General features: G+C 51.2%; 6 protein-coding genes across 6 annotated transcripts; 3 read left to right on the top strand and 3 right to left on the bottom strand.

Moving 5' to 3' along the window:
• Positions 1 to 2,631: 2,631 nt before the first annotated feature.
• Positions 2,632 to 3,131, top strand: LTR84_003920 (uncharacterized protein; the record flags this gene model as incomplete). Its single annotated transcript, XM_064847503.1, has 2 exons — positions 2,632 to 2,640; positions 2,832 to 3,131. The coding sequence occupies 2 exons, from the start codon at positions 2,632 to 2,634 to the stop codon at positions 3,129 to 3,131; spliced, it is 309 nt and encodes a 102-aa protein (XP_064705224.1).
• Positions 3,132 to 6,706: 3,575 nt separating this feature from the next.
• LTR84_003919 (uncharacterized protein) lies at positions 6,707 to 9,196 on the bottom strand (the record flags this gene model as incomplete). The annotated part of the gene is made up of 2 exons (XM_064847502.1): positions 6,707 to 6,790; positions 6,845 to 9,196. 2 exons carry the CDS (start codon positions 9,194 to 9,196, stop codon positions 6,707 to 6,709), a joined length of 2,436 nt encoding a protein of 811 aa, XP_064705223.1.
• A 563-nt stretch (positions 9,197 to 9,759) lies between these two features.
• On the top strand, positions 9,760 to 10,351 carry LTR84_003918 (uncharacterized protein; the record flags this gene model as incomplete). Its single annotated transcript, XM_064847501.1, has 2 exons — positions 9,760 to 9,768; positions 9,830 to 10,351. The coding sequence occupies 2 exons, from the start codon at positions 9,760 to 9,762 to the stop codon at positions 10,349 to 10,351; spliced, it is 531 nt and encodes a 176-aa protein (XP_064705222.1).
• A 185-nt stretch (positions 10,352 to 10,536) lies between these two features.
• LTR84_003917 (uncharacterized protein) lies at positions 10,537 to 11,982 on the bottom strand (the record flags this gene model as incomplete). Its single annotated transcript, XM_064847500.1, has 2 exons — positions 10,537 to 11,874; positions 11,977 to 11,982. 2 exons carry the CDS (start codon positions 11,980 to 11,982, stop codon positions 10,537 to 10,539), a joined length of 1,344 nt encoding a protein of 447 aa, XP_064705221.1.
• A 5,529-nt stretch (positions 11,983 to 17,511) lies between these two features.
• LTR84_003916 (uncharacterized protein) lies at positions 17,512 to 17,862 on the top strand (the record flags this gene model as incomplete). The annotated part of the gene is made up of 1 exon (XM_064847499.1): positions 17,512 to 17,862. One exon carries the CDS (start codon positions 17,512 to 17,514, stop codon positions 17,860 to 17,862), a length of 351 nt encoding a protein of 116 aa, XP_064705220.1.
• Positions 17,863 to 20,982: 3,120 nt separating this feature from the next.
• Positions 20,983 to 22,033, bottom strand: LTR84_003915 (uncharacterized protein; the record flags this gene model as incomplete). Its single annotated transcript, XM_064847498.1, has 2 exons — positions 20,983 to 21,894; positions 21,968 to 22,033. 2 exons carry the CDS (start codon positions 22,031 to 22,033, stop codon positions 20,983 to 20,985), a joined length of 978 nt encoding a protein of 325 aa, XP_064705219.1.
• Positions 22,034 to 23,195: the final 1,162 nt, after the last annotated feature.

Genomic DNA, 23,195 nt, shown 5'->3' with positions numbered 1-23,195 from the left:
TCAAACATCTAGAGGATTCAAGGAATGGAATTGCTTCGCCAGAAACCAAGAAGCTTTGCTTTGTCTCGAGCATACTAGCAGGCATCCACAATATGTCAAGCCATTGGGGCGACCTCTGGCTTCAAAGTCTGTTGCAACCCAGCTCAATCCATGCGGCTGTGAAATTGGCTCTTGCAAGGGCATATCGACTCTCAACCCAGGTGCAGAGCAAAGCCCTTTCCGCCCTTTCCTCTGGCTGAACAAAATATCAATTGAATGATTGCTCGGGTTCTTGTTTGTTGATGCCAAGCGTTGGATCCAGTCTTAGACTTTGCTAGCAATTCCAGTCTCAATCCTTAGTAGACGAATCGTATAATCCACCACCTCGAGGGGTCGTGAAATTCTTTACAGGAGTCTTAGAACAAGAACATGTTGTCTTTCTGCGAACAAACCTCGATGCGAATATGCCTTCCACTGAACCGTGCTGCAATGATGGAGTCAACCTGTCAGACACCCGTTCTCATGGGAATCAGGTTGAGGTTAGAGTCGCACTACCGAGCTTTTTGCATGCTGGTATCCCCGCGCCTCCAAACGGGACACCAAAGCTGCTGCCAAAAACACCGATGTCACCCGTCCTCGGGGTGCTGAGCCGTTACACACCGATACTTGTTGGCGGGTTAGTGTTTCCACTTACTGATCAACCGTTTTGTGCAAATGCTTCAATATGCCGTACTCGAGTGGCTGATAAATCCATATGAATGCGAAGCATGACTACCATTTAGTCATTTGCCCTCCTGTTGGCAACGATAAACTTGGTGATTACTATCATTCCATCCGGGCAACTGTCGATGTGAGGTAGCTCTGCTTGGTAAACAGCATCTGCCTTTGACGGCTAAGGTTTCCACATTCTTGGCGCTGCATTGCCAATACGTTCAATCTCCAGAGCCAAGGGAGCCTTCTCCTCAGCCAAGGCTTGGGATTGCATTGAGATGGTCTTAGCCAAACGCCTCGGCATCATCGTAACAGAGATCAAGCCAATGAAGCATGCATGGCGTCTCGTATCTGTTGTGGCAAATGCTTGGACGATATGTTCTATCGCTTACGATCCTTCGATGGAACAATTCAAAGTTTGCCATTTGATGAAGTCAGCCCAAAAACATCATGGTTTTCCCCCACAAGTGAGATCTACCTGAAGAAGGTTGGGTGATCATTCGCTGGAGCCTCCGACTCCCCAGATGCCGTTGCTACCCCTCGCAAAGGGACCTGGTGGAAGCATGCAGGGTACAATACTAGGTATAAAGTCGGACTGTTCTGTTGATGAACTCCCCAGACCTTCGCACCACTCCATTTACATTTCCCGAGTACAATCTGCGCCACGCTTGGATCATGGCTACTCACCAACGAGATGTTGAAGTGCACGGTGGGGACAAAGAGAAGGAGCAAGAACAAGTCTTTCGGGAGCGATCCGAAAGTCTAGTCAGTCTACCGGATCCTGATGCTGGAAAATCGGAGGCTGAAAGAGCAAAAATCGTATGGTACACAACAGCTTATTGATAGTATTGTTGGCTGATGATTTCCAGGATCGAGCATTGATGTGGAAAGTCGACCGATGGCTGATCCCCTGGCTTTGTTTACTCTACCTCCTCAGTTTCTTGGACAGAACCAACATTGGAAATGCCCGACTGGCTGGTATGGAGCCTGACTTGAACATGAAAGGTCATGACTATAACAATTCTTTGACTATATTTTTTGTGAGTTTTAGACATAATCTGTGACGAAAGAGTTTCTGACAAGACCAGATCAGTTATGCCTTGGCTGAGCCCATCACCAACGTCTTACTCAAACGACTAACGCCAAGAATCTTCTTTACTGCCATCATTATTTCATGGGGTTTGATCATGACCTTGATGGGCCTTGTTACAAATTATGCCGGCCTTCTAGCGTGTCGATGGTTCCTCGGCCTCGCTGAAGCTGGCCTCTTCCCAGGTATGGAGTATGATCTCAAGTAAATGGTTATACTAATCTCGGTAGGTGTTAACTACTACCTCTCATGCTGGTATAAGAGAAGCGAACTTGGCCTACGAGCAGCAACCTTCTTCTCCGCTGCCGCCTTAGCAGGATCCTTTGGTGGCTTATTGGCGGCCGCGATAGCTCAGATGGACGGCATCGGTAAGCCAGGCTGGGCTTGAAATCTTATCATAGAGGGACTAATAGTTTGATACAGGTGGAAAACCGGGCTGGGCATGGATTTTCATAGTTGAGGGACTAGCCACCATGTTCGTCGGTGCCTTTTGCTGGTGGATGGTCTTCGACTGGCCTGATACCGCCCGATTCTTGACACCGGACGAGCGCATGCGAATCCGACGGCGTTTGGCAGAAGACAAGCAAAGCAGTACCGGCGAGGAGTACGATAAGCGACATATCTATGCTGCTCTGAAAGACTGGAAGACTTGGGGCTATGCCTTCATCTACATGGGATGCTTGTGCCCACTCTATGCCTTCTCTCTGTTCCTCCCGACGATACTCCGAGGCATGGGTTACACTGGCACTCGTGCCCAGCTATTGTCCGTACCTCCATACGCATGCGCTGCAACGATGACTATATTCATTGGATGGCTGGCCGATCGTACGCGTTGGAGAGGGTACTGCAACATGGCAGTGGTCACTTGTGCCATCGTTGGATTCATTATGCTTATAGCATCTCATACACCAAGGATTCAGTACGCTGGCACGTTTTTGGGTAAGTCCCGTCACCCGAATCTTATGCACTAACTGCTAACACTGGAGCAGGTGCCATAGGTATCTACCCCACCATTGCAAACACGCTTTCTTGGGCATCCAACAATATTGAGGGTGTCTACAAACGTGGCGTCGTGATTGGAATTGTTGTTGGGTGGGGTAACCTCAATGGAGTTGTCAGCTCAAACATCTATATTTCAACGGAAAGCCCCCGATTTTGGACTGGTCATGGCACTGTCCTGGCTTACCTGATCGTCTGCTTGCTGGGAGGTACCATCTTCATGCACGTCATGCTGCGAATGGAAAACGCTCGACGACTGAGCGGTAAGCGTGATAACATGCACGAAGGAATGACACGAGATCAAATTTGGGTTGCTGGTGACAATAGACCTGATTTCATCTATGTTACTTGAGCAGTCGGAGAGCTCTCTCAAATCCGCTACATGAACTCAGACCAACACGACGATGAATCACTTACGATGTCGAAACCCCATATCTGGTCTCATGCAGCACAATTGGATTGAGTAAAGGTTGGTATCTGGTGGACAATCTCTGATCGAGTAGAGTTCGGCAAGTCAATGTCTACAGGCAACATTCCAAGCACGAGCATGCAGGGACAGTGGTCAGTCTTAGATATGTTTCACCAGATAGTGCGGATGTGACAGAAATTGAAGCTATTCCTGCTGTGATGCAATAGACAACTTAGGACACAACCTAGCTAGCATTAACTTGTTCACCAGGCTCCCATTCATACAAGAGCATTTTCTTTCCCTCCTCAAAATCTGTAATTCTCCCACCATAACTATCCAACAACCCTGATTCATGTGCACGGAACCTAGCTTTTGTAATAGTTGGTAGGATTTTGCGTGAGAGTGTAGTTTCGTCTATTCTTCCGGCGTCTCAAACAACAAAACAAGATAAGTAGACCAAGAATCACAACAATTGCTGATCCGACACCGATAAGTAGTGCTTTATGCCTAACGAACCAGCTTCCGACGCTTGCACCTGACCCTCCAGACGAGGACGTGGAGCTTGTGCCTCCGCCTCCGCCTCCACCTCGCCTAGGTGATCTTTCTTGAATGGCAGGCAAGGCCGATGACAGTCCCACCCCGAAGAGCAGAAGCAGAGTCATCGGCGCAGTTGTCGAAGACTGTACCATTCTGGTGGACAAATAGGTTGAATACTGGCGAGCTTGGACAAGGAGAGGATATCCTCGGCGTTTTGCTTGGTATTGCTTAATTTGATCGACAGTCAGGAGGTTTAAGGTGATTTTGATATTTCCCTCCGTAGCTATGAAAGATAGGGGGTAATACTGCAATTATAGCGACGATTTTAGACATAAGAAGCTGCTGAATTCACTTTTATCACTTCGCTTCAGACCCGGAATCTATGCCACAGCTCATGTTCACGAGCAGCAGTTAGTCACAATCTCGTGTTGAGACTCATTCGCGGGAATTCACGAAGAATTCACGAACGCAAGGCAGAGCTGGCATTGAGCAGACTGCTGCTGTCTCAAGGACCTTCTGTCTTGCGCTGAAGTGCTCAAAGGATGATCTTTTGATAGAGGAAAGTGCTCTAGCAAATCACAGAATGGGAGGGCAGAAGCCACAAAGTCAATATTCATCAACTCGTGTTGCAGTCAAGTGTTTCTCAGCCTTCGTTCCATTAATGCAGGCAAAATTGCACAGAGACCGCGGTAACGTGTCTGCCTTGCTTCTTCAGACCTTTCTCGCAGCCTTCGATTCCAGTGAAGTCTGCCTTACTGAGTGCTCTAGGAGACATCATTGTTCCTCGCGAATAAAGCTGATTCCAGCCCTGTGACCCCGTATTCCTTCGGGGCATTGCCATATTGAGACAGCGCAAGTATAATCAGGCGAAAAATACACGCCAAAAAACGCAAGGAATGGAAATAGGAGTTAGGGGGCCGAAAATCGAGCCATGTTCCAACCTCCCGTATCCATGCTTTGAACTCCGGAAAATGAAATCCTCACTTGAGGAAATCATCATCAGCCAAAACATGTCGTATACTGCCGCTGGCCAAGAAGCATCTCATTGCTCGTGTGTCTGCAATATCAGATTCAGTGACTAATAATCGGAAGTTGTCTGAATTCTGAGTCCAATATTGACCGGGGAAGAACGCAAAGATGGGTATTTTATAGGGTGTATGTGGGCTGATTTATCTCAGCCATACCGACCGCCAGATACTGCGATTCATATATGTTACCACAATTCTGAGCATCATCGATTGCTAGATCTTGTTATACAGATCAAATTTTAGTTGCTCGATATCATCAATATGCACAAACTACCAATTCTGTTATCTTTCTCGCTGTCGACATTCAGTGTCGCCCTCCAACCCTTACCGTTCGCAAGGTTAAGATCAAATAGCTCTCCGAACCATCAGAAGCTTCATAGACTTCTAGGTCGACAAACAGGCTGTCAAGTGGATGAGGTCGAATGCGGATTCGGCTGTCTTGCGGCAAACAGCGATTGCTGTAGCTCCGGAGCCGACTATTACTATTACTGTGATCCAGGGGAGTTCTGCTGGCCAACCGCAGGAGATGGAGTCTGTTGTAAGCCTGGCTATCTCATGTGCGGACCAGGATGTATGCCGCCAGAGAATGTGTGCTGCGGCAATGGGGAGTCTTGCTATGCGGGCGAGTACTGTGTTGTATCCTCCGACAATTATGTTGGGTGTTGTGCTGTTGGCCAGGTTTGTGGCGGCAGCAACAATGCACGCTTGAGCACGACGTACTCGGCTGGATCCACCATCACAGGTCCTCCGCCATCAGGCTACACTCCGAGCATATCGGGGTCGACATCTGCAGTCACAAGCATCAGTGCTTCGCTCACCAAGACGGGTACAAATAGTGGTGGTAGCCGTACATCCACTGGAAGCACATTGAGATCTGCTACGACAAGTTCGGTGTTCACTGGCGCTGCGATGCCGAGTTATGAGCCCCAGCACGCCGGGTACGCAGCAGTGATTGCCCTCGCAATGGCGCAAGAACTGTTCTAGTTTTCGTGGGCATGATATGACCATGGCCGGTGAACTCTAGCCACCCTCAAAGTTCCTTCGCCCTGATTTATGATCTCATTTCTACCGGACGAGGCTGGACTACGTTCAAGCAGCTAGAACATCAATACGGCAAATTTTGGAGGTACGATACCAACGTGCTCGCATGTCATGTCTTTCACCACTTGTGACAACCTCTGTTTTTCCCTTCACTATTGCGTAGTTTCCGATATGACGTGGCGATAGGATTTCGGCTCGAAGCAAGTGATTGCAAGTACCAGTAGTAATATGGTAATAATTTCAGCGTATGGCGTCAGAATTTTAATTCCTCATTCTAGGAGATGACTGGTGTAGAGCTCAAGATACCCAGCTCCCTCGATAATCCATTCCAAGTTATGCTATATCAAGCTCAAACTGTTCATTTGATCGGGTCTTGACTCGAGGAATGGGCCACTGGTCAGATATATGTTTCAAACCGCTGCTGAGCGGACGTGAATACCAGAAGAAAACGCCAAAAAGCTATGCTATGCAATACCAACGCTAAGCACTATTTTGAAAGCCAACGAAACTCCTTATGCAAATGTGATCCCAGACCGATTGAGTCGGTGGCTAAGCACAATGGGCCCCCTCTTTGAAAACCAAAATGCCAATCCCGTCCTCGTCCTCGCTCGCTTTTTCTGTCAATGTTGCGAACACCCAGGTGTCGATAGTCGACGATCGCCATAGACGCGTGAGGGGAATCCTTCATTTCGCGATTAACCATCAGCCATGGCTTCGTGATTCATGTTCAAGAACTGTTCGGATGACGCTAGTCAAAATTTGCAGGTATCACCATTTCATTAGGAGTACACACGCAGCGACGAACATCTCAGAGTCCGGCACAGTGACAAACAACCCATCCAGGAGGGAAATTCAGGTTCGTGGCTGTCTGACAAGTGGTCCCAACCTCTGGTCAAAACCGACAAGCAAAGCTCAATCCATATCCTCATCATCGTCATAGTTGTCCTCATCTTCATCGTCAAGAGTTTCCATGGCGTCCTTGATATACTGAGCAGCCTGATAAATAGTTAGTATGACGATAAGCCATGACGAGTCGGTGAGATTAGTTACCTTTGGGTCCAGGTTGAGAGCCATGGTGAAGGCCCTGACAGCCTCTGCCTTCAGCCGCAGAGTTTTGTAGAGGCGGCCCATCAGAAACCACACGTTGGGTTCATCAGGGACCACGTCGCGCAATATCAGGAGTTCTTCCAGGGCTTCTCTTGGACGGGCCAGACTCATCAAGCATCGGGCCTTCTTGAAACGACTCAATGGATTCCCAGGTGCAAGACTGCAGGCTCGAGTGTACATGTGCAACGCTTGCTCTGGATCCTTGAGTTTCTCCAGCACCACTCCGATGCAGCAGACGAGCACGGCATGTGTTGGGTTGATCCTGGCCGCGGTTCGATAATGTTGTTCTGCAATGGTCCACTTACCCATCTTCTCGTAGACTTTTCCAAGACCATACCAGGCATTGTAATGTCGGCCGTCCACCGCAATGGCAGATCGATAGGCTTCGAGGGCTTTCTCGAATTCCTCGTTCTGGATGAATTCATGGCCCTGCAAAGTATATCCGTAGGCAAAGTTGGGGTCCAATTGGGTGGAGCGCTTGAAGCATTTGATGGCTTGCTCATGCTCGTTCTGCCGCGAAAAGGAGTTCCCAATGGCCGACCAGGCTTGCGGCGACAGTCTATCCACCTCAACAAGCTCATGGGCCAGATAGGCAAGCTCGGTCTCGGATTTCAGATGCCAGAGAACCGTGGAATAAATCTCCATATCTTCCAGACGATTGGGCGCGAGCTGTCTCACTCGAATGAAGAACTTTTCAGCCTCTGCATGTGAGCCTTGTTCGTAATATGCTTTGCCTATTTGGGAGAGAACGTAAGCGGTCTCGCGATGTGCGGACGGCAGAGCGTTGTAGGCTTGAATGGCGGCTTGGCAATCATAGTTGGACAGAGCCAGCTGAGCAGATGCCATCCTACCGAAAAGATCCAGAAGTGTAGAGACTGCGTCGATATCCTTGATTGCATTATGCTCGGCTCGAAGTTTAGGATTTGGGAGTGGTGGAACGGGTTGCAGTTGAGATATAGGTCTCTGCTCTTTCGCATCCACATCCATCGCGTCAGTTGAGCCGGTTCGTGTACGGTTCCCACTGACCACTCTACCCACGGTCGCAGCATTAGCAACTCGTCCTTTGACTACGGGAGCCTTGGCTCTCTTAATCTCACGACCCTCACGCAGTCCGAGCGTGTTGGCAATGGAGGAGATCTTGCTACCAGCGGTACTACTGGCGCTCGGGGGGCGAGTGGTGTTGAGTAACCTATTGCTACGCCTGGTGCCTTCAGCTGTACCAGGCAGCGGATGCTGAGAAGACGCGGGTTGGCCGGAGACTGTTCTCTTAGAGGGAGCGGCGGGCAGCGGTGGAACTGAGTCTTGCAGAATGTCGTCTGGTTTTGATTTTGTCTTTGTTCGTGTAGAGCCGGCTTTCCACCTAGGAGGTGCTTCTGAAGGCAGGTCTGCAGTTGGTTTCATTTTTCGGACGGGTGCGGATGGAGGATCGTGGAATTGAGTTTGCAGAACCACCTGGTCGAGATCATTATCCGGACCAGGAGTAGCGGAGGACTCTTCATCGAGGACTGCGCTCGCCGTGTTGACGCTGATTTTACTGCCATTGAGTTTCTCCCACAAGACCGAGTTACCGTGGTGGAGAGTCCCGTTTGCTTTTGAAGTGGATAGGAAAGGATCAGGAGGACCCTGGGGCTGGTGACTGGTCGGAGGAACATGAGTTGTGATTGTGGATTTCTCTGATGCTGTAGAATGATTTTCGGATTTCTGGGAAGCCTGTGCGACCGACTGGGTCAAAGAGAGGAGTTCGGGAGACATTTTGTAAACATTGGGGACGCTGACTTTGGCACCAGCATCGCACAGGCCGTTAAAGGCATCCCACATGAAAGGGTTCAGGCGCAGAGCGCTAGCCCAACATTCCACAGCCTGGTCGAGGTTTTTGTGTGCTTTTAACAACTTTGCTTTCAGACATAGAACCGCCGGAGCATCGGGGAGATGTTGGCGTCGAGACTCGTTATGTTGACCCCAGGTGTTGCGGTTCTGCCACAGGAGTTTGCTCTTTTCTAGGGCAGCCAGACCGTCGACGTGTCTGGACAATTCCAGCGAGGCCTGGGCGAAAACATAGCAGCATCCGAGATGGGCACCTCTGGAAGCGAAAGCTCGACTCGAGTCCCAGGCGGCCTTGACGTAACCACATTGGAATTGGCAATAGGACAGTAAATAAGCGGCTTCAGGGGATCTGGAATCGTAGGCGACGAGGCGAGTAGCCAGGAAGAGGGCATTTTTGATCAGGTTATTGTCGAGGTGGTAGTAGATGAGCTGGCGGAGTTGCTGAGCGATGTGGGTATTAGTGGGCGCCATGTGGGAATTATGCAGGACTAATAACGGAGTAAAGTTGAGGAATTATTCAGCGTCTGGACAGGCGACTTTTCGAAGGGTTGAAGGATGTGGAGGAGGCGGCGGCGGATATGGTGAGGGCGGTGGTGGCAGGCGCGTTGGTCATTGAAGAGCGGCACGACGGAAAGAAGCCAAACAAAAGCGCGGGATGGACATTTGAATTAATGCAATAGGGATGCGATAGTAACGAGTAGTGGGTAGAAGGAATAAGAGGAGGAGAGGAGGAGAGAAAGACAGTCGTGGGAGGAGTGATCGAGGAATTCAATCAACCACAGCATGAGGCAAGAAACGGAAGGTATGGTTGTTGTTGCTGCCGCTACTTGACTAGTTGGTCGTGACTGCCACAAGGCCACTGTTTGCGGATGTGGCTGGAACATGCAAGGTGGCTGACCCCCAAAAAGTGGCAGGAACGACCTTCCAGCGTTGGTGGGGAAGCCTTCCTACTCGTAATTCTCACTTACACACAACTTTCCTCTCTTCGGCTCGAGGTTGTGCATCTCCATCAAGACTCAACCTAGTCAACCAACATGGCACAGGTATGATCGCTATATCTATGCATGCCTCCTGTCAAGCCCAATACTAACATCCCCCCTCTAGAAAGCAGCCAAAACGCTAGCAGTGCGCAACACCTCACGCCTCAAGCAAACCCACCTGATCACCTTGGCCATGCACGCAATCTTCCTGTTCCTCCGCCTCACACTTCGCAGCTCACTGTCCCTTAAGCGTTACGTCCTACTCTCCGCCCCAGGGCTGCTCATCGAATTCTACCTCGAAAAGCTCGCCCGCCCCAGTTATAACCCCGACGGGTCTCTGCGTCGTGCCGGTGAGGATCTCGATGCTCCGGGTCTAACCGAGTTCATGTGGGATATCGTCTACTGGACTTGGATCAATCTGATTCTGGTCATGGTTTTGGGCAACCGCGCTTGGTGGCTGTATTTGGTCATTCCCGCCTATGCCATCTATGCCGCTGTCACAACTGCCACCGGAATCAAGTCTTCCTTTGCGGGACTCGCTGGAGGCGGTGGAGAGCCTTCTGCTGCCTCGCAAGGTCAAGGTCAAAGTAAACGGCAGCAGAAGATGGAGAAGCGAGGTGGTGCTCAGCGGGTCGCATATAGATGACACAAGTTACAAATCACTATCGTCATTGTCGCGCATGGAACATTGCAAGTTTGCCTTCCTTTGGTTTTCCTTTTTGCTGCTCCCGGTTCTGTTGCTCAATTCCACCAAGGCCAATCCATATCATACATCCCATTATTGTGTGTGTGCGCGTTGCCTCATGTCCCAACCATACCCATTTCGTCGCATCAATCCCTTCCACTATCAAGCCACCTCGCCAGGCCCGTGGTCCCGTACAAATCCCTCCATTCACCCGCCTCTTCCTCCACATACTCGCCCACGAACTCGGCAGTCTCATTGGCCTTTTGCTTCACCAAATTGCCCGCCTCTTCGATCCTCTCACTAGCCCGCGCCATGGCAAGGTTGTAGTATTCGACGCTACTCCTTGCCCTCTCGGCCATGCGCCTTGAGCCCAATTTCCGCTTATATCGCCCGGCAATGATGGAGATGATGTAGTACGCTTTCACCAGGAGTCGCTGAACCACCTGCTTGACCACCATGGTCATACCATGGCTGAAGAATGCTCGGATCAGTTCCACCTGCAACCCTTCATACAGTGCCGACACACCCTCGGTCTGTGCCACGGTCAGAACGGTGCTGAACACCGTCGCTCGTGCGGCTTTGCGGCCCTTCTCACTCGCCACGTCCCCACCGATGACCTCCTTCTCGTCATGATCCTCTCTTTTGGAGCCCGCTTGAAGACGTGCCTTGGCCAGACTGAACGGGTATGTGATGGAACTGGCACACGATTTGCTGAGCGCCGACAAGAGGAAGGTGACTGATGGCGGGGGGTGTTCCCTTCGATGGCGTGGGAGGATGGCTTTCTTCAACGTCTCGAAGAGAAAGAACGTCAGCGAAGGATTCAGCGTCAGTACCAGCGACGCAGAGTACCCTGACCAAAATCCGGCTAGTCCTTTTTCCTGCATGATATCTTGGGCGATTTCCCTGGCCGACGGTACTTTGATCTGGGCATTTCCACTGACATCACCACCGCTGTTGCCGTCCGTCTCAGTTGCTGCCATGAGTGCAGCAGCCTGTTTCCTCGTGACAATGTTTGAAATCGGAGTGGTAGCCAATTTGGTCAAGCTGCCAGCAACAAAGCCGACACCCAGTTCTTCGAGCGCCGGTAGTGATTTGGCATTCCCCCTGGCCGCGAGCCTCCTATCTCGCAAGAAACTGTAACTGAGAAAGAAGAGAAACGAATCGGCTACTGTCTTGCCCGTATCCTGCAGGAGCCCCGTGTAAAGGCCGGCGATACCACCTTCATTCTTGTAGATCTTCTCCACTGCGTCGAGAAACCCCTTGTATTCGCTCTCGCCTGGCTGCGACTGGTCGCGTCGGAGCTGGCGCTGCAACTGGAGCCGAGTGATGATCAGGTCGACAGGGTAGAGGGCGGCGTTGGACAGTGCGGCGCCTGCGGAGCCAGCGATGCCGTGGCCTAGTGCTTCGAGCGCAGACCCTTTTCCTGCTGGCGCATCCTGACCGGGCGAGGCTTCTTGAGCTTTGTGGTAGAGTTCGAACGCATCCTATATAGTCGGGTCAGAGTGAGTCCGGGGAGGGGATGATGGGACCATGGCACGGCAAGAACAGGAAACAGGGGACAGGGGACAGGGGACATACAAGTCGACTATCATAAGAGTTGGACATGGTTGTTGGGCGTGTGATGCATAGTCGCGTCCGAGCAGGACCGATGGGAGGTTGATAGAAGGATGAACTTCCGTTGAACCTGAAGCTGTCGTTGGAAGTGGGTGGGATTCCAAATCTGGGGAAACAGCACCACCGCCAAAACCATGACACCATCTACTCTCCCCTCGCATTTTAGTTACCGAGGCCCCCACACTTCAACTCGGGCGCTGATCAAGCTTGATTCCGTTGCCATCTAACACCCAACTTCAAATCTCTTTACTTTGTACATGCTACATACAGTGCAATGCAAGGTCGTAGCTATCGTCCTGTCCCCATCAGCTACTTCACCTGGCATTCCATCCACCTCAGCAGCCATCAAAGCACTCATTGTCAGGTGATATGGACCCTTGGCCTTGACTGGCTGGCACTCATCATAAAAAATCCATTCCATCCAGGCTCCCAATCGCCCTTGTAAAACATAACTCCAAAGCCAGTGCGCCATGCTCCCTTTTGGGTCTGTTCCTGAGGTCCCCAGTATCAAGTCCTTGTAACGCCCTCCTTGATCAATCTTCACCCTGTCCCCTTCCCGTCCCTTAACCCAGCCCGGCATACTATACTCTCATGCTGGTTCGACGCCTTAGACCGTTCTCCGATGCCTGCAGTTCTCGCGCAAATCGCTCGTCCGCTCCTAAATCACTCTCTCCGCCTGTGCTTTCCCGGCTGGCTCGATGCCGTGACTCTTCAACCGAGCCACCGCGTCGCCCTGCCATGCTTGCAATCTGATGAGTCGTTCCAGATGTGTTGCTGGAGGATCGTCGGCTCTTCCCACTCATCACACCGCTTTGTCCGCTCACAGCACTGGATCCTCGGTCATCTATCGGTGATTTCGCATGCCTTTTGCTAGGTGATTTCATTTCCTCGGACGTCATCCGTAGATTTCCTTTGGGCTGTCGAGATGAATGTCGTGACCTAGATTTGGTCGATGCTCCGGAGAGGTCTCCATTCACTGTAGCTTTGTTGCGTTTGGCCTTTGTCGGTGTCGACACCTCTCCATTCACCAACATTCCAGATACCGTCTCAAGAGTGCCACTGACTGCCATGTTATGGCTTTCAGTCGACTCCTGTTCCGTTTTGACCCATACTCCACTCGCTGCTTCGAGCGTAGGATCGATGGGGAACTGCTCGGCGTCGAGCTCCTTGATTAGTTGCAAGTTTGCGGCTTCCGTCTCCGACATCTTCGTCTCCTCTTGCGACAACCGAGATGGTAAGTCACTAGGATACTCTGGATCGTTGTGGTCTTCTATCGCCTGGTCTTGCATTTCAACATCAATTCCGTGGCCATTCAACAGCGCTGGATCAATCAAGTCATCAATAGCCTCCATATCATCCCCAATATGACCATTCTCATCGCTCAGCCGAGCCGGACGCTTACTGTTAGTAGATCCCCTCGGTTTCGAAGGCTCCGCAGCTTTAGCAGGATCAACACGACCGTGCTCGTCGTGTACACACCGTCGCTGTCCCTAGTTAGCATTTCACGTCGTTCATGCTCGATTCCTTGCGGGCTCTACATACCTTGCTTTTCCGGCATTCTTCGCATGCCTTGCTCCGGCTCTTCTTTGATGACGAGGATCCTGGCTCGGCCGGTGGTAACGACGGAAGTCTTTGGTCACTGCCCTCCCCAAAAACTTCTGCATATTTTGTTTCGGGTGAACTAATCGAGTCACCGCTCGCACCATTGGTCTGAGGAGTCTCCGCTGATGGCGCGTCCGTATTGGAAAAGCTTCGTGGGCGGATTTCGGGTGCTGCTCTGCTCGGAGTATCACTTCCTGCCTTGTGTCGACACTTGATTCGTCGTTTCCGGCAAGGCTCACAAGCAACTCGCATGCCACTTCCCTTAGAAGTGGATCTGGATAGTGGCTTGGGTGTAGAAACACTGGACTCCACCACAGGCGAGTTCCGCGCCTGACTCTGAGTCTGTGCCGCCCGCCGAGACGAGCTGCGTTCTCCCGGGAGCCGAAATGTCTCAGGCTTCTTCGTCTTGTCCGCCTTGTCACCCTCCAATGATGCATCTGAGTGAACCCAGTCTGGTGCTGGCACATTTCCAAGCTTCCAAGCACACCAGATAGCAAATACTTTGATCATCGTCAAGGGATTTCCATGGCCTTTTGGAATTGAGGCCCTGACAGAGTCGACTTGTTTTTTGGTGATATCCGAGACCGGGAGTCCAGCATCGATCCTGGCGGTTCGGTACAGATAGTCTCGCAGGGATGCCCAACCAGATGCCTCGGACCTTGGATAGAATCGTGCATGGTACTCTGGGGTACCAGGCTCGGCCACATTTTCCAGATCTCCCACCTCATGCCAAGGGTGATTGGCTCGTAGGTAGACATGGTCAGGATCTTGGCGAAATTCTTCTAGGAGCTCGTCGGGTAGCGGGTCATCTTCCAGGTATTTGAATAATGAATACCACATCACCTTCTGAAAATAGGGGTATCGGAACTTGGCTGCGACTTTGGTCACTTTTTCAATATTGGCGACCTTCAGTTGCATTTCAAGGTCAATTCGGGTCAAGAAGTTCCCTCCAATCACCAAACTATCCTCTGGAGTCCAGACTGAATGAATCCAACCGGCCGGGATAAATGCAGTGTCTCCTTCATGGAGATCGACGCGAATGCAATTGTTTTCACACTCTTTACCGAGCCAGGTCTCGTTCTGGGAATCAGAATTGCACCAGTTCTCGTACTTCTTGAGATATTTGTCCTCAGGTGGGATGAAGAAGAATGTTTTTGTGCCTTTGAGTATGTGATAATACACCGACGAGCCTCCAAAGTCAATGTGGAAATCCGTATAGCTGTCCGCCACCGACATGAGGACATAGAATTGAACCGGCCTCTTCTTGGTACGTGCCTCAATATCCGTGTTCCAGACCTGATCCTCGAGATCGAGATCTCGAACCACTTTCGGCCGTCGAATCAGCTTTCCCAAGGGGCTTTGTGATACTTCCAGGCTGATGACGTTTCTGATGGGCTTGTCACCCGGTTGTTCGTAGTAGTCGGCCCATTGTTGAAGCGTGAACTGCCCTTTGGTCTCTTGGGTTTTGACATCGATCACAGGGACGGGTTCGTCGAGGCCATACAGCTCCGCGACTCGTCGAACGGTCAAGTTGCGCGGTATCACCATATCTAGGAGGTCCTGCCCGCAGTCTACAACCTCTTCCATGGGAATGTCTGCGGGGTCTACCGTCGAAACAGTGACCGTGTTTCCACGCGCATCGACTCCTCTTTGCGGAGTTGCGTCTTGTATTTTGGTCTCCGATTGGCGTTCCGTTTCTTTGAAAGGCGTCTGAACACCAAAACGTGGATTCCACGCAGCTGGAACCACAAATGGTCTTTTCATACCATTGGAGTTTTGCATAAAATCCACAGTCAGCATTTCGGGCCGGACGCGCGCGAAATCGTCGGGTAACAGTGTGAATTTGCCTTCTTTGAAAGGCTGGATATAGTGATGGGTGGAAGTCTCGACGGAGGATTTGACAAGGCCTTGGTTGAGGGCATCATAGTCGATATTGGGTCGGGCACGGGACGACTTGCGCACATATGTGGTCTTCCCGTGCACTGGCTCACAGTTCATACAGACGTATGCATTGACGGCTTCGACATCGGCCTTCGTACTATAGCCAGCACAGTGAGCGTGGTACCAACGCTTGCAAGGGCCGCACTGAATCCACAAGGTTCTTTCGTCGTCATCGACTCGGTCGGGTTCAACGCGTTGGCAAGCTGCACATCGTACATCATCTTCCGGATCTTCTTGTTCAAGCTTCAGCTTTTTCGTAGGTGGCGATATTGGATCAAGGATGGCAGCTCTTCGTTTGGATGGCTGTAAAGTCTTGGAACTGAGCTCGGGGGCTTTGGAGTGCTTTCTCTTGCTAGGCTCACCAGTGACGGTGGTGCTTTGTTGACTCTGAACCTCATCAGCCACCAAGTGAGCTTGCGATGTTCCATTACGCTGGCGTGACATGGCCACACCATCAAGTGTGTCAGAAGGTAGGCTCCCAAGTGCAGATGGTCCTGATGGTTGGAAATGATTATGAACATCCCCGGGCTGTGTCGGCGGCGAGAGAGCTGGGAGGTGGCTGGAATTGAATATGCTTGTGGAAGCGCGTCTCGGGGTAGTGTTCTTGAAGTTGGTCTCATTCCGTAGTCCGAGCAATAACAAAGCATCCTTCATGGTGGTGGGATCTTCATTTCCGCTCGTCTTTGGTCGCTCCAGACTCGAGGACCACTCTTGAGGGGCGATGCGCTCGGATTTGATCCGCTTTGCTGGCGGCCCATCTGTACCATCTTGTTGGGGGTAGCGGTAGAGATAGGATGTGGAAGGCCGGGAGGCCGACTGTGAAGCTTCTCTCCACTGAGAGTAGGGACTTGCAATTGCAGGGGCTGGACTCGTAGCAATAGCAGCATTTGCCAAATCAGCGATGGTGGAGCCGCTGCGTGTATGGCCTTTGGTTCGAGTGTTCTGATAGCTCCGCGAGGCTTGAAAGATGGTTTCGAAGGCAATGGGGGATTGGGGAACAACCGAGTCAGAAGCATCCCTGGGGCCGACATGGGCTGCGCCATTTTGATCGAGGAAGAGACGGTCTGGATGGGTTGTAATTGCGGCGGAGTCGGAGAATCCAGCATCAGAGAGGCCGAGACCCCGGAGTGCATACCCATCCTCTTGAACGGATATAGAATGCGAATCGGACAAGGAGAGGTCGAGTAGGGGCGCGGTCGCGGGTATGGGAGTGTGTGTGGTTGGGGTTGTGGGCGACAGCGGTTCGATCTCGTAGGAAGAAGGGCGCGGAGGAGTGGAGGTTCGCACAGGGCCAGGATGCCCAGCATTCCGCCAGAGGGTTGAAGTAGGCATGACCGAGTCTGATGGGGAAGAGATTGGTGGTCAGGACTGGGTGAGCGGTTGTGGTTTGTGGTTGCGGTTGCGGTTGCGGAGCGGGGCTTTTGAAGGGGAACCGTGAGAGAAGAAGTCGGAGGTGACAACGGGCAACGCGGACTACATTGGTGATGTAGATATGATGACCTCCATGCGGAGGCCAGGAGAAACGGTGTAGAGAAACCGAGGGAGAGGGAGCTGTGGGATTGTGGTGAGTGAACGAGTGAGTGTTGTAGACTGTGGTTGAAGTTGCGTTCAAGTTGCAGTGGATTGTATGTGTATCTGAAAGGGAAGTCACGATACACGGAGAAACACTTGTTCCTTTCCAAACCAAAAACTGCTGCCCTGCGCCCTTCACCGTTGAAGCCTCATCTATGCGGTTGCACTATCCAACACTTGTTCATCCAATTCCTTGCATCTCTAACTCTACTCAGATTGTGTTGAATCTTTCAATCTGTCAGCGTGGGCGTCGTCACAGCCACCGGCAGCAAATCCATCTTTACGCAGCGGTCGTATCACTCGTATTGCCTCGTTTTCATCTTCGCCGCAGCCAACACCAGACCTCTCCAGCGAGCCATCTCTCTCTTCGACCACGCTCATCAACTCTCAACATGTCTCGCAGTAATAAGCTGGCTCCGGAGGCCAACCGCATCCTTTTTGTCAAGAACCTCGCTTACAACATCGACTCTCCCGCTCTGTTCGACCTCTTTGGCAAGTTCGGTCCCATTCGACAGATCCGTGCTGGGACCTCCAACACCACCAAAGGAACCGCCTTTGTTGTCTATGAGGATGTCTTGGACGCAAAACAGGCCTGTGACAAGCTCAATGGCTTCAACTTTATGAACCGCTACCTCGTCGTCCTTTACCATCAACCGGAAAAGATGAAGGTGGAGGCCAAGGAGGACATTGCCGCCCGGCAGGAAAATCTCCAACGTGTCAAGAAAGAGCATGGGATTGAATAAAAGAGTCATCGGAAATACTGCATACATTCATGATTTCATAGTACCATCTGGATCTCTGTACGGGGAACATCTACTCATCGCCAGTCTCAATTTGAGGCGTGGGGTCTCAACCCTTCAAGGCACCGATCTGTGAACTCTCGTCTCTTGACCGCCTAAAAGCGTGCATTTTTCACAGATGCCCGCTTCTGGCAACAAAGATACATTGGGTCAAATGGGCAGGGACAGAAACAGGGGAGAAGAGCTCAAAGCGACAGACCATATCGTTCAAAGCGTCCAGGATTCTGACGTCCGTTGAGTGGGAGGAGAATGCTTGAAGGAAGCAAGACTAGTTAATCGCGTTGCGTTATGGTTGCGAAGCCGTCCAAGAGATGAAAGACAGCCTCAAGGGCAGGCACCGGGTGGTTAGAGACCAGAAGTTGAAGATTCCACAGCCAGTTTCGTCGTTTACCGGAGAATGAAAGACTGTCGATTCCGAGGTCAGCCATACCAGGACATTATTTCTGTCTAGAAACGAAATGAAAGTACGTTTTTAGTCAGCGCAGGTTGAGTTGGAGGTTAAATCTGCAGTTCATCACAGAATACTAGACAAGACAAGGGCAATTTGCTGTTCCTCTATCATTCATTGCTGTTGAAACACTGTGCGTGGAAGATACATGTCCAGCACTCCACCCAAGCGAGGGTCAGATACGTCAGACGAGACAAAATCCAACTGTAGAGTGTACACAGGAAATCATAATTCGCAGCGCGACAAGAAACCAGGGCGAAGCAACCACTCGGCGTAGTTAGACTTAACATCAGGCTGAGATCGAAGTACAGAGACAGCTAACCTCCAACGCGGTATGAGCATTGCGTACCGTCGAGGATTCGCCCATCGCCAATGCACGTACACTCGGTCGGTTGTATGATGATCCATTGTTACCAAGTACTCGGTACTTGAGACGGGGGGATCCCCAGACCAAGCAGTGAGACTCGGAACTTGAGAGGGGGGTAGACGATGTGATGAGCATCAGGCCAGCTTCCCTGTATTCTCTGGCGAGCCACTGGAGAAATGTACGGAATATGGATGGTTGTTCAACGAGAATCTCTTGATCGACTTCGTATTCGGTCCAGAGAGGTTTTGGGCAAATCAACTGCTCCTCGACCGGAGTGCACTTTAAGATGATGTGGCATTTCAGGCATCAACAATTATACCGTATCTTACAGGAAACTTCTGGCCCATCACTCGATCCGAATTCGTAGTACCGGACAGTTAGGCATGAACATGAAGCGGTTTGAAGTCAGCTTCCCATCCAGGCTTTAAATCGTGGAATCAGGGGATGCGAGTTTATCCGTAGGGGGTACTCGTATGTTCTCATTTATTAAATATTGAATCCTGAACCATGATGCCGTGGGCCACTAACTCCTGGCCGAGCCTTAACCGGGCCACCCGCCTTCCGCCCGCATTACCCGCTTTCCAACGTATCCGGAGCACAAACGACAGGGGATGCACCCCCATATTCCGTCCCTTTCTGACCAGGGCTAGGGGGTTTTGAGGCTGCTCCGTAGATTCCGCGTGTCCACAGCATTGCTACTTTGTCCCAAGCAGGGGTGGCTCATGGGTCAAACACCAGGTGCCGACCTTCTGGTGACTTCTGGCGTGGAAGCGAAAGCAGACGCCGGAAGCGGGGGCCAGCTTGGGCTAGTTTTTCTAGTTTCAAGAGTGATGCCACTCGTACATGCTACTCCATACAGGTTCTGGAGATTTGGGCTGACGTGGGTGGACACTGGACAATTATGTTGGGGCTTGGGGAATGAAGCTCCCAAAAAGAAGTTGAGCCAGGGCTTGGGAACGGGGCGACCCAAGAACCAAGAATCAAGGATCAAGATACCCCCATGCTACTGATCCTTGTTGGGATTGGGGAAGCCCAATCGATAGGCGTTTGGATGGCAGAAGGGACATGACAGAAAGGGCGATCAATCAATTGACCAGGACCATGATGGCGCATTCCACTGGGCAAACGTTTGTGTTTGAGCCTGAGCCTGAGCCTGGGAATAAGAATGAGGAATGGCCAACACATACCAACTGGGTCGTGAAATCAGGCCGAACCAGGCCAGGTAAGAATGGAACTGGAAGGGGGAAGTGGGAAGAGGACCCGATGGGTTAATTAGGAGTGCCTCGTCGCTCGTGGCTCCGGGGAAACAGAAAAAGTGAACCATACTCTGATGGCCTGGGGTCTTGAATGGTGGAATCGAATCATCACCGACAAGGCGACCTTGGAAAGCGAATAATCCCACGTCTCCTTGACCGCCAGATTTCTGAACGACACATTTTCCCACTCCGAGTCCGACTCGAGTCTCCAGTCTCCAGTCTCCAGTCTCCAAGGGGGTATTATTATTTAGTTTGACATCGTCTCCTTACAAAGTCCCCGATCTCTGCTCCTTGTTTCTTCGTCTCTCTTCTTTCCTCTGCAGAATAAAAAGGTCTCCAGTTTTCTCACCGATCGACTCTCGCTCCCCCAAAGACATTATCTACGAGTACCGTGCCTGCAGCAGCCGCCGATCACCGCCATCTCCACTCTGCGGCTTAATTCCAACCCCAACCGCAACCGCAACCACAACCACACTGGTGAATCTGTCTGCCTCATCACCAAGGCTTCCGCTTCTAACCATGGAGTAGTTACACATCAGAAAGCAACTCCAAGTCCCTCGACCTTCCGCAACAGCGACACACCATTTTTAATCACCATCACCATGCAGCGCTCATCCTACCGCTCCACCGTCCTTTCCAGTGAAAATTCCAGCCGAGACATGCATCGAGCACTGGAAGCATCACCCCGACCCAAGTACGCATATTTGGATCGAAGACAATTGTCCGAGCAACAACCCCCTCCACCACCGCCATCTCCGGTCTCGTGGAACCGTGACAAGCCACAGAGCAGATGAGACGGCAAAGTCTCGGGCTCTCGACATTTCCTTTGTGGGGAGGATTTCCAGAAAAGTTGTAGCACAATAGAGTGATTTTGTTTCATGGACTTGACTTGACTTCTCCAATTGTCTATTAGCAGCACGGGCAGGGCATAACTTGCGGGTTCTGGCGTTTGATCTTTGGAGCACTGGAACTCTGGGGCATCAGAGTGGTTTTCAAACGGCTTGCATATTCTCTGTCGGACTTGGACCGACCTCACCGACCTCATGGCTTGGTTCCATAGCAGCATTATTACCATGATCTCCGTCATCTTCCTCTAATTGAGAATAGATTTTTTGAAGTCTCTCCAGTGCTGCACCGTCACCTCGTACCACCCGTCGGTTCAATTCGTCAATCTCGATGGATTGAGCTTGGCTGAATTGGGGTGATTCTTTGGCCGCAGTTTTCTCATCCACATAAGTCCGAACCATGTCCTGGTGGCCACGCTGACTCTTGATGTCCATAAGCTTCTCCAAAAAAGTCGCTTGGTTTTTGATCTGGACATTTTTGGCCGCACTGTTATGGGTGAGTTCACCCAGGCTTCGACCGGCGAGGTGGCCTTCCTCGTCGTCTTCTGCTCTGGCCCTCTTCTTGGGATTCTTCTTCATGATGGTCCGATGGCCAAGCAATTTGATGGTGGACACGCCAAGTAGGTCACAGTCGTCCGTCGAGAGGGCAGGTTGGATATCCTCGGATGCGCCTGGTTGGGTAAAAAACATGTTGGTTCCAATCATATCAACCCATGTACAGCTGTATACCTGGTCCTGATACGAAATAATGGGGTTGGTGGAATGCAAGCCTAGAGCCTGGAAACTGACGGGGATGGTTGTTTGGACATCGTTCTGCTCCCTCACATCATCATTGACCGGCGTCTGTTGGGCAGATCCAGGACTTGCAGTACCATGTGGGTTTTGAGGTTCATCGGGTTCGGGGTCTGGGTCTGGGTCCGGGTCCGGAGTTGGAGTCTTTGTATTTTGATCGACTTTTCTCGACCTGGGCTTTGGTTTCTTTTTGCCCTTGGCTGTCACGGCAATGCTGGATTTGATGGCGGTATTTAGAGATGAGACGTCGAGGTCCACGAGAAAAGTCTACCGCAAAAAGTATGAGAGAATGTGATGTGGAATTGGACAAGGTACAATTTGATCGCAGCACGGTTCCTACCTCGGTTTCATTGTCATCATATTCGTACTCGTATTCATTTTCCGCAACCACAGGGTTGTTGGTCATGATGGCATGCAAGGCTGTTGGCCGATTGAGGCAAGGCCAGGCAAGCAGTAGAACAATTCCTGGGGGAGATTCCAATGAAACTCACGTGACAGAAATGGTTCACGTGATCGTGTCGGAGGGTTCCAAGGTTGTTGGGTTTGTACGTGGCCCAATCAACTCGTGCTCGTGATCGAGGTTGTGGTTGACAGTGTTCCTCGTCTATCACGTATACTGTAAAGGAGGAGTGAATCCTCAATCCTGAAGGACAAGAGTGAAACCTGGAATGAAACAACCAGTCAGGTGTGAGGGCGAAAAGAGGTGCAAGATTGTCAAGATTCGAGAGGAGGATCGTCCAGTCCTCCCGGAAATCCTTTGCCCAGTACGACTCCTACCGAGGACTAGTAGTTGGTCACCACCGAGTCGAGGGCTGAGACTTGAGTCTTGACAGTTCTGGCACCACACGCAACCCGCAACACGCAAACTCCGGATAAGACTCCCCTCGCTCCGTCATCATCACCTCGAGAACTCCATCGGTCATCTGCATAAACATACATAATCCAGCATTTCCTGTTTCTCTTCACCGACCGCTACCGCCACCGCTGCCTTTCTGCTTCAATTTATGGATCCTGTTTCTTTCTCTCAGATCTTCTCTACAAAGAGATAGCCACTTATCTCCGCGCTATGAGTGAGGCCAATGGTCGTCTCTAGGACCGCCCGTTGATTGCCAGTAAGTCCCTCATCTTTGCCCTTCTCGTTCCATCCCACTCCCACCCACACGGCATCCACGGATGTGGGCGGAAGTTCTAATTATTCATCGCCATCTTCCACTGGATCCCCGTTATCTGCCAGCGGAGCCTGATCTTATGTGATGCTGCCCGTATCTGGCCCACCCCTCTATCACCATAAGCCTCGTGTGCATTATTCAAGGACCCAAGCACCGGCCGACCCATCAACCCGAGTTCCGCCCTTGCCTTGACCGTCACATTCTTGTGGGGAGATGATGACAGCCCATGTCATTCAATGCACATCCTCTCGCTTTGTACAAGAGCCTCTCCAATGAAATCTTATGGCTAATCCTTTCGGGCTTTCGCTCTTACAGTGTCTTTGATATCCCATCATGGCGGCCAGTTACCGCTTACACATCAAATATATCCTTCTCCGTTCACCACCATTACCACCACCT

The sequence above is a fragment of the Exophiala bonariae genome (genome assembly GCF_035927105.1).
Source record: "Exophiala bonariae strain CCFEE 5792 chromosome Unknown scaffold_17, whole genome shotgun sequence".
Taxonomy (NCBI): domain Eukaryota; kingdom Fungi; phylum Ascomycota; class Eurotiomycetes; order Chaetothyriales; family Herpotrichiellaceae; genus Exophiala; species Exophiala bonariae.
Note: the sequence above shows the minus strand (reverse complement) of the source record. Positions and strands in the feature narration are given on the sequence as shown.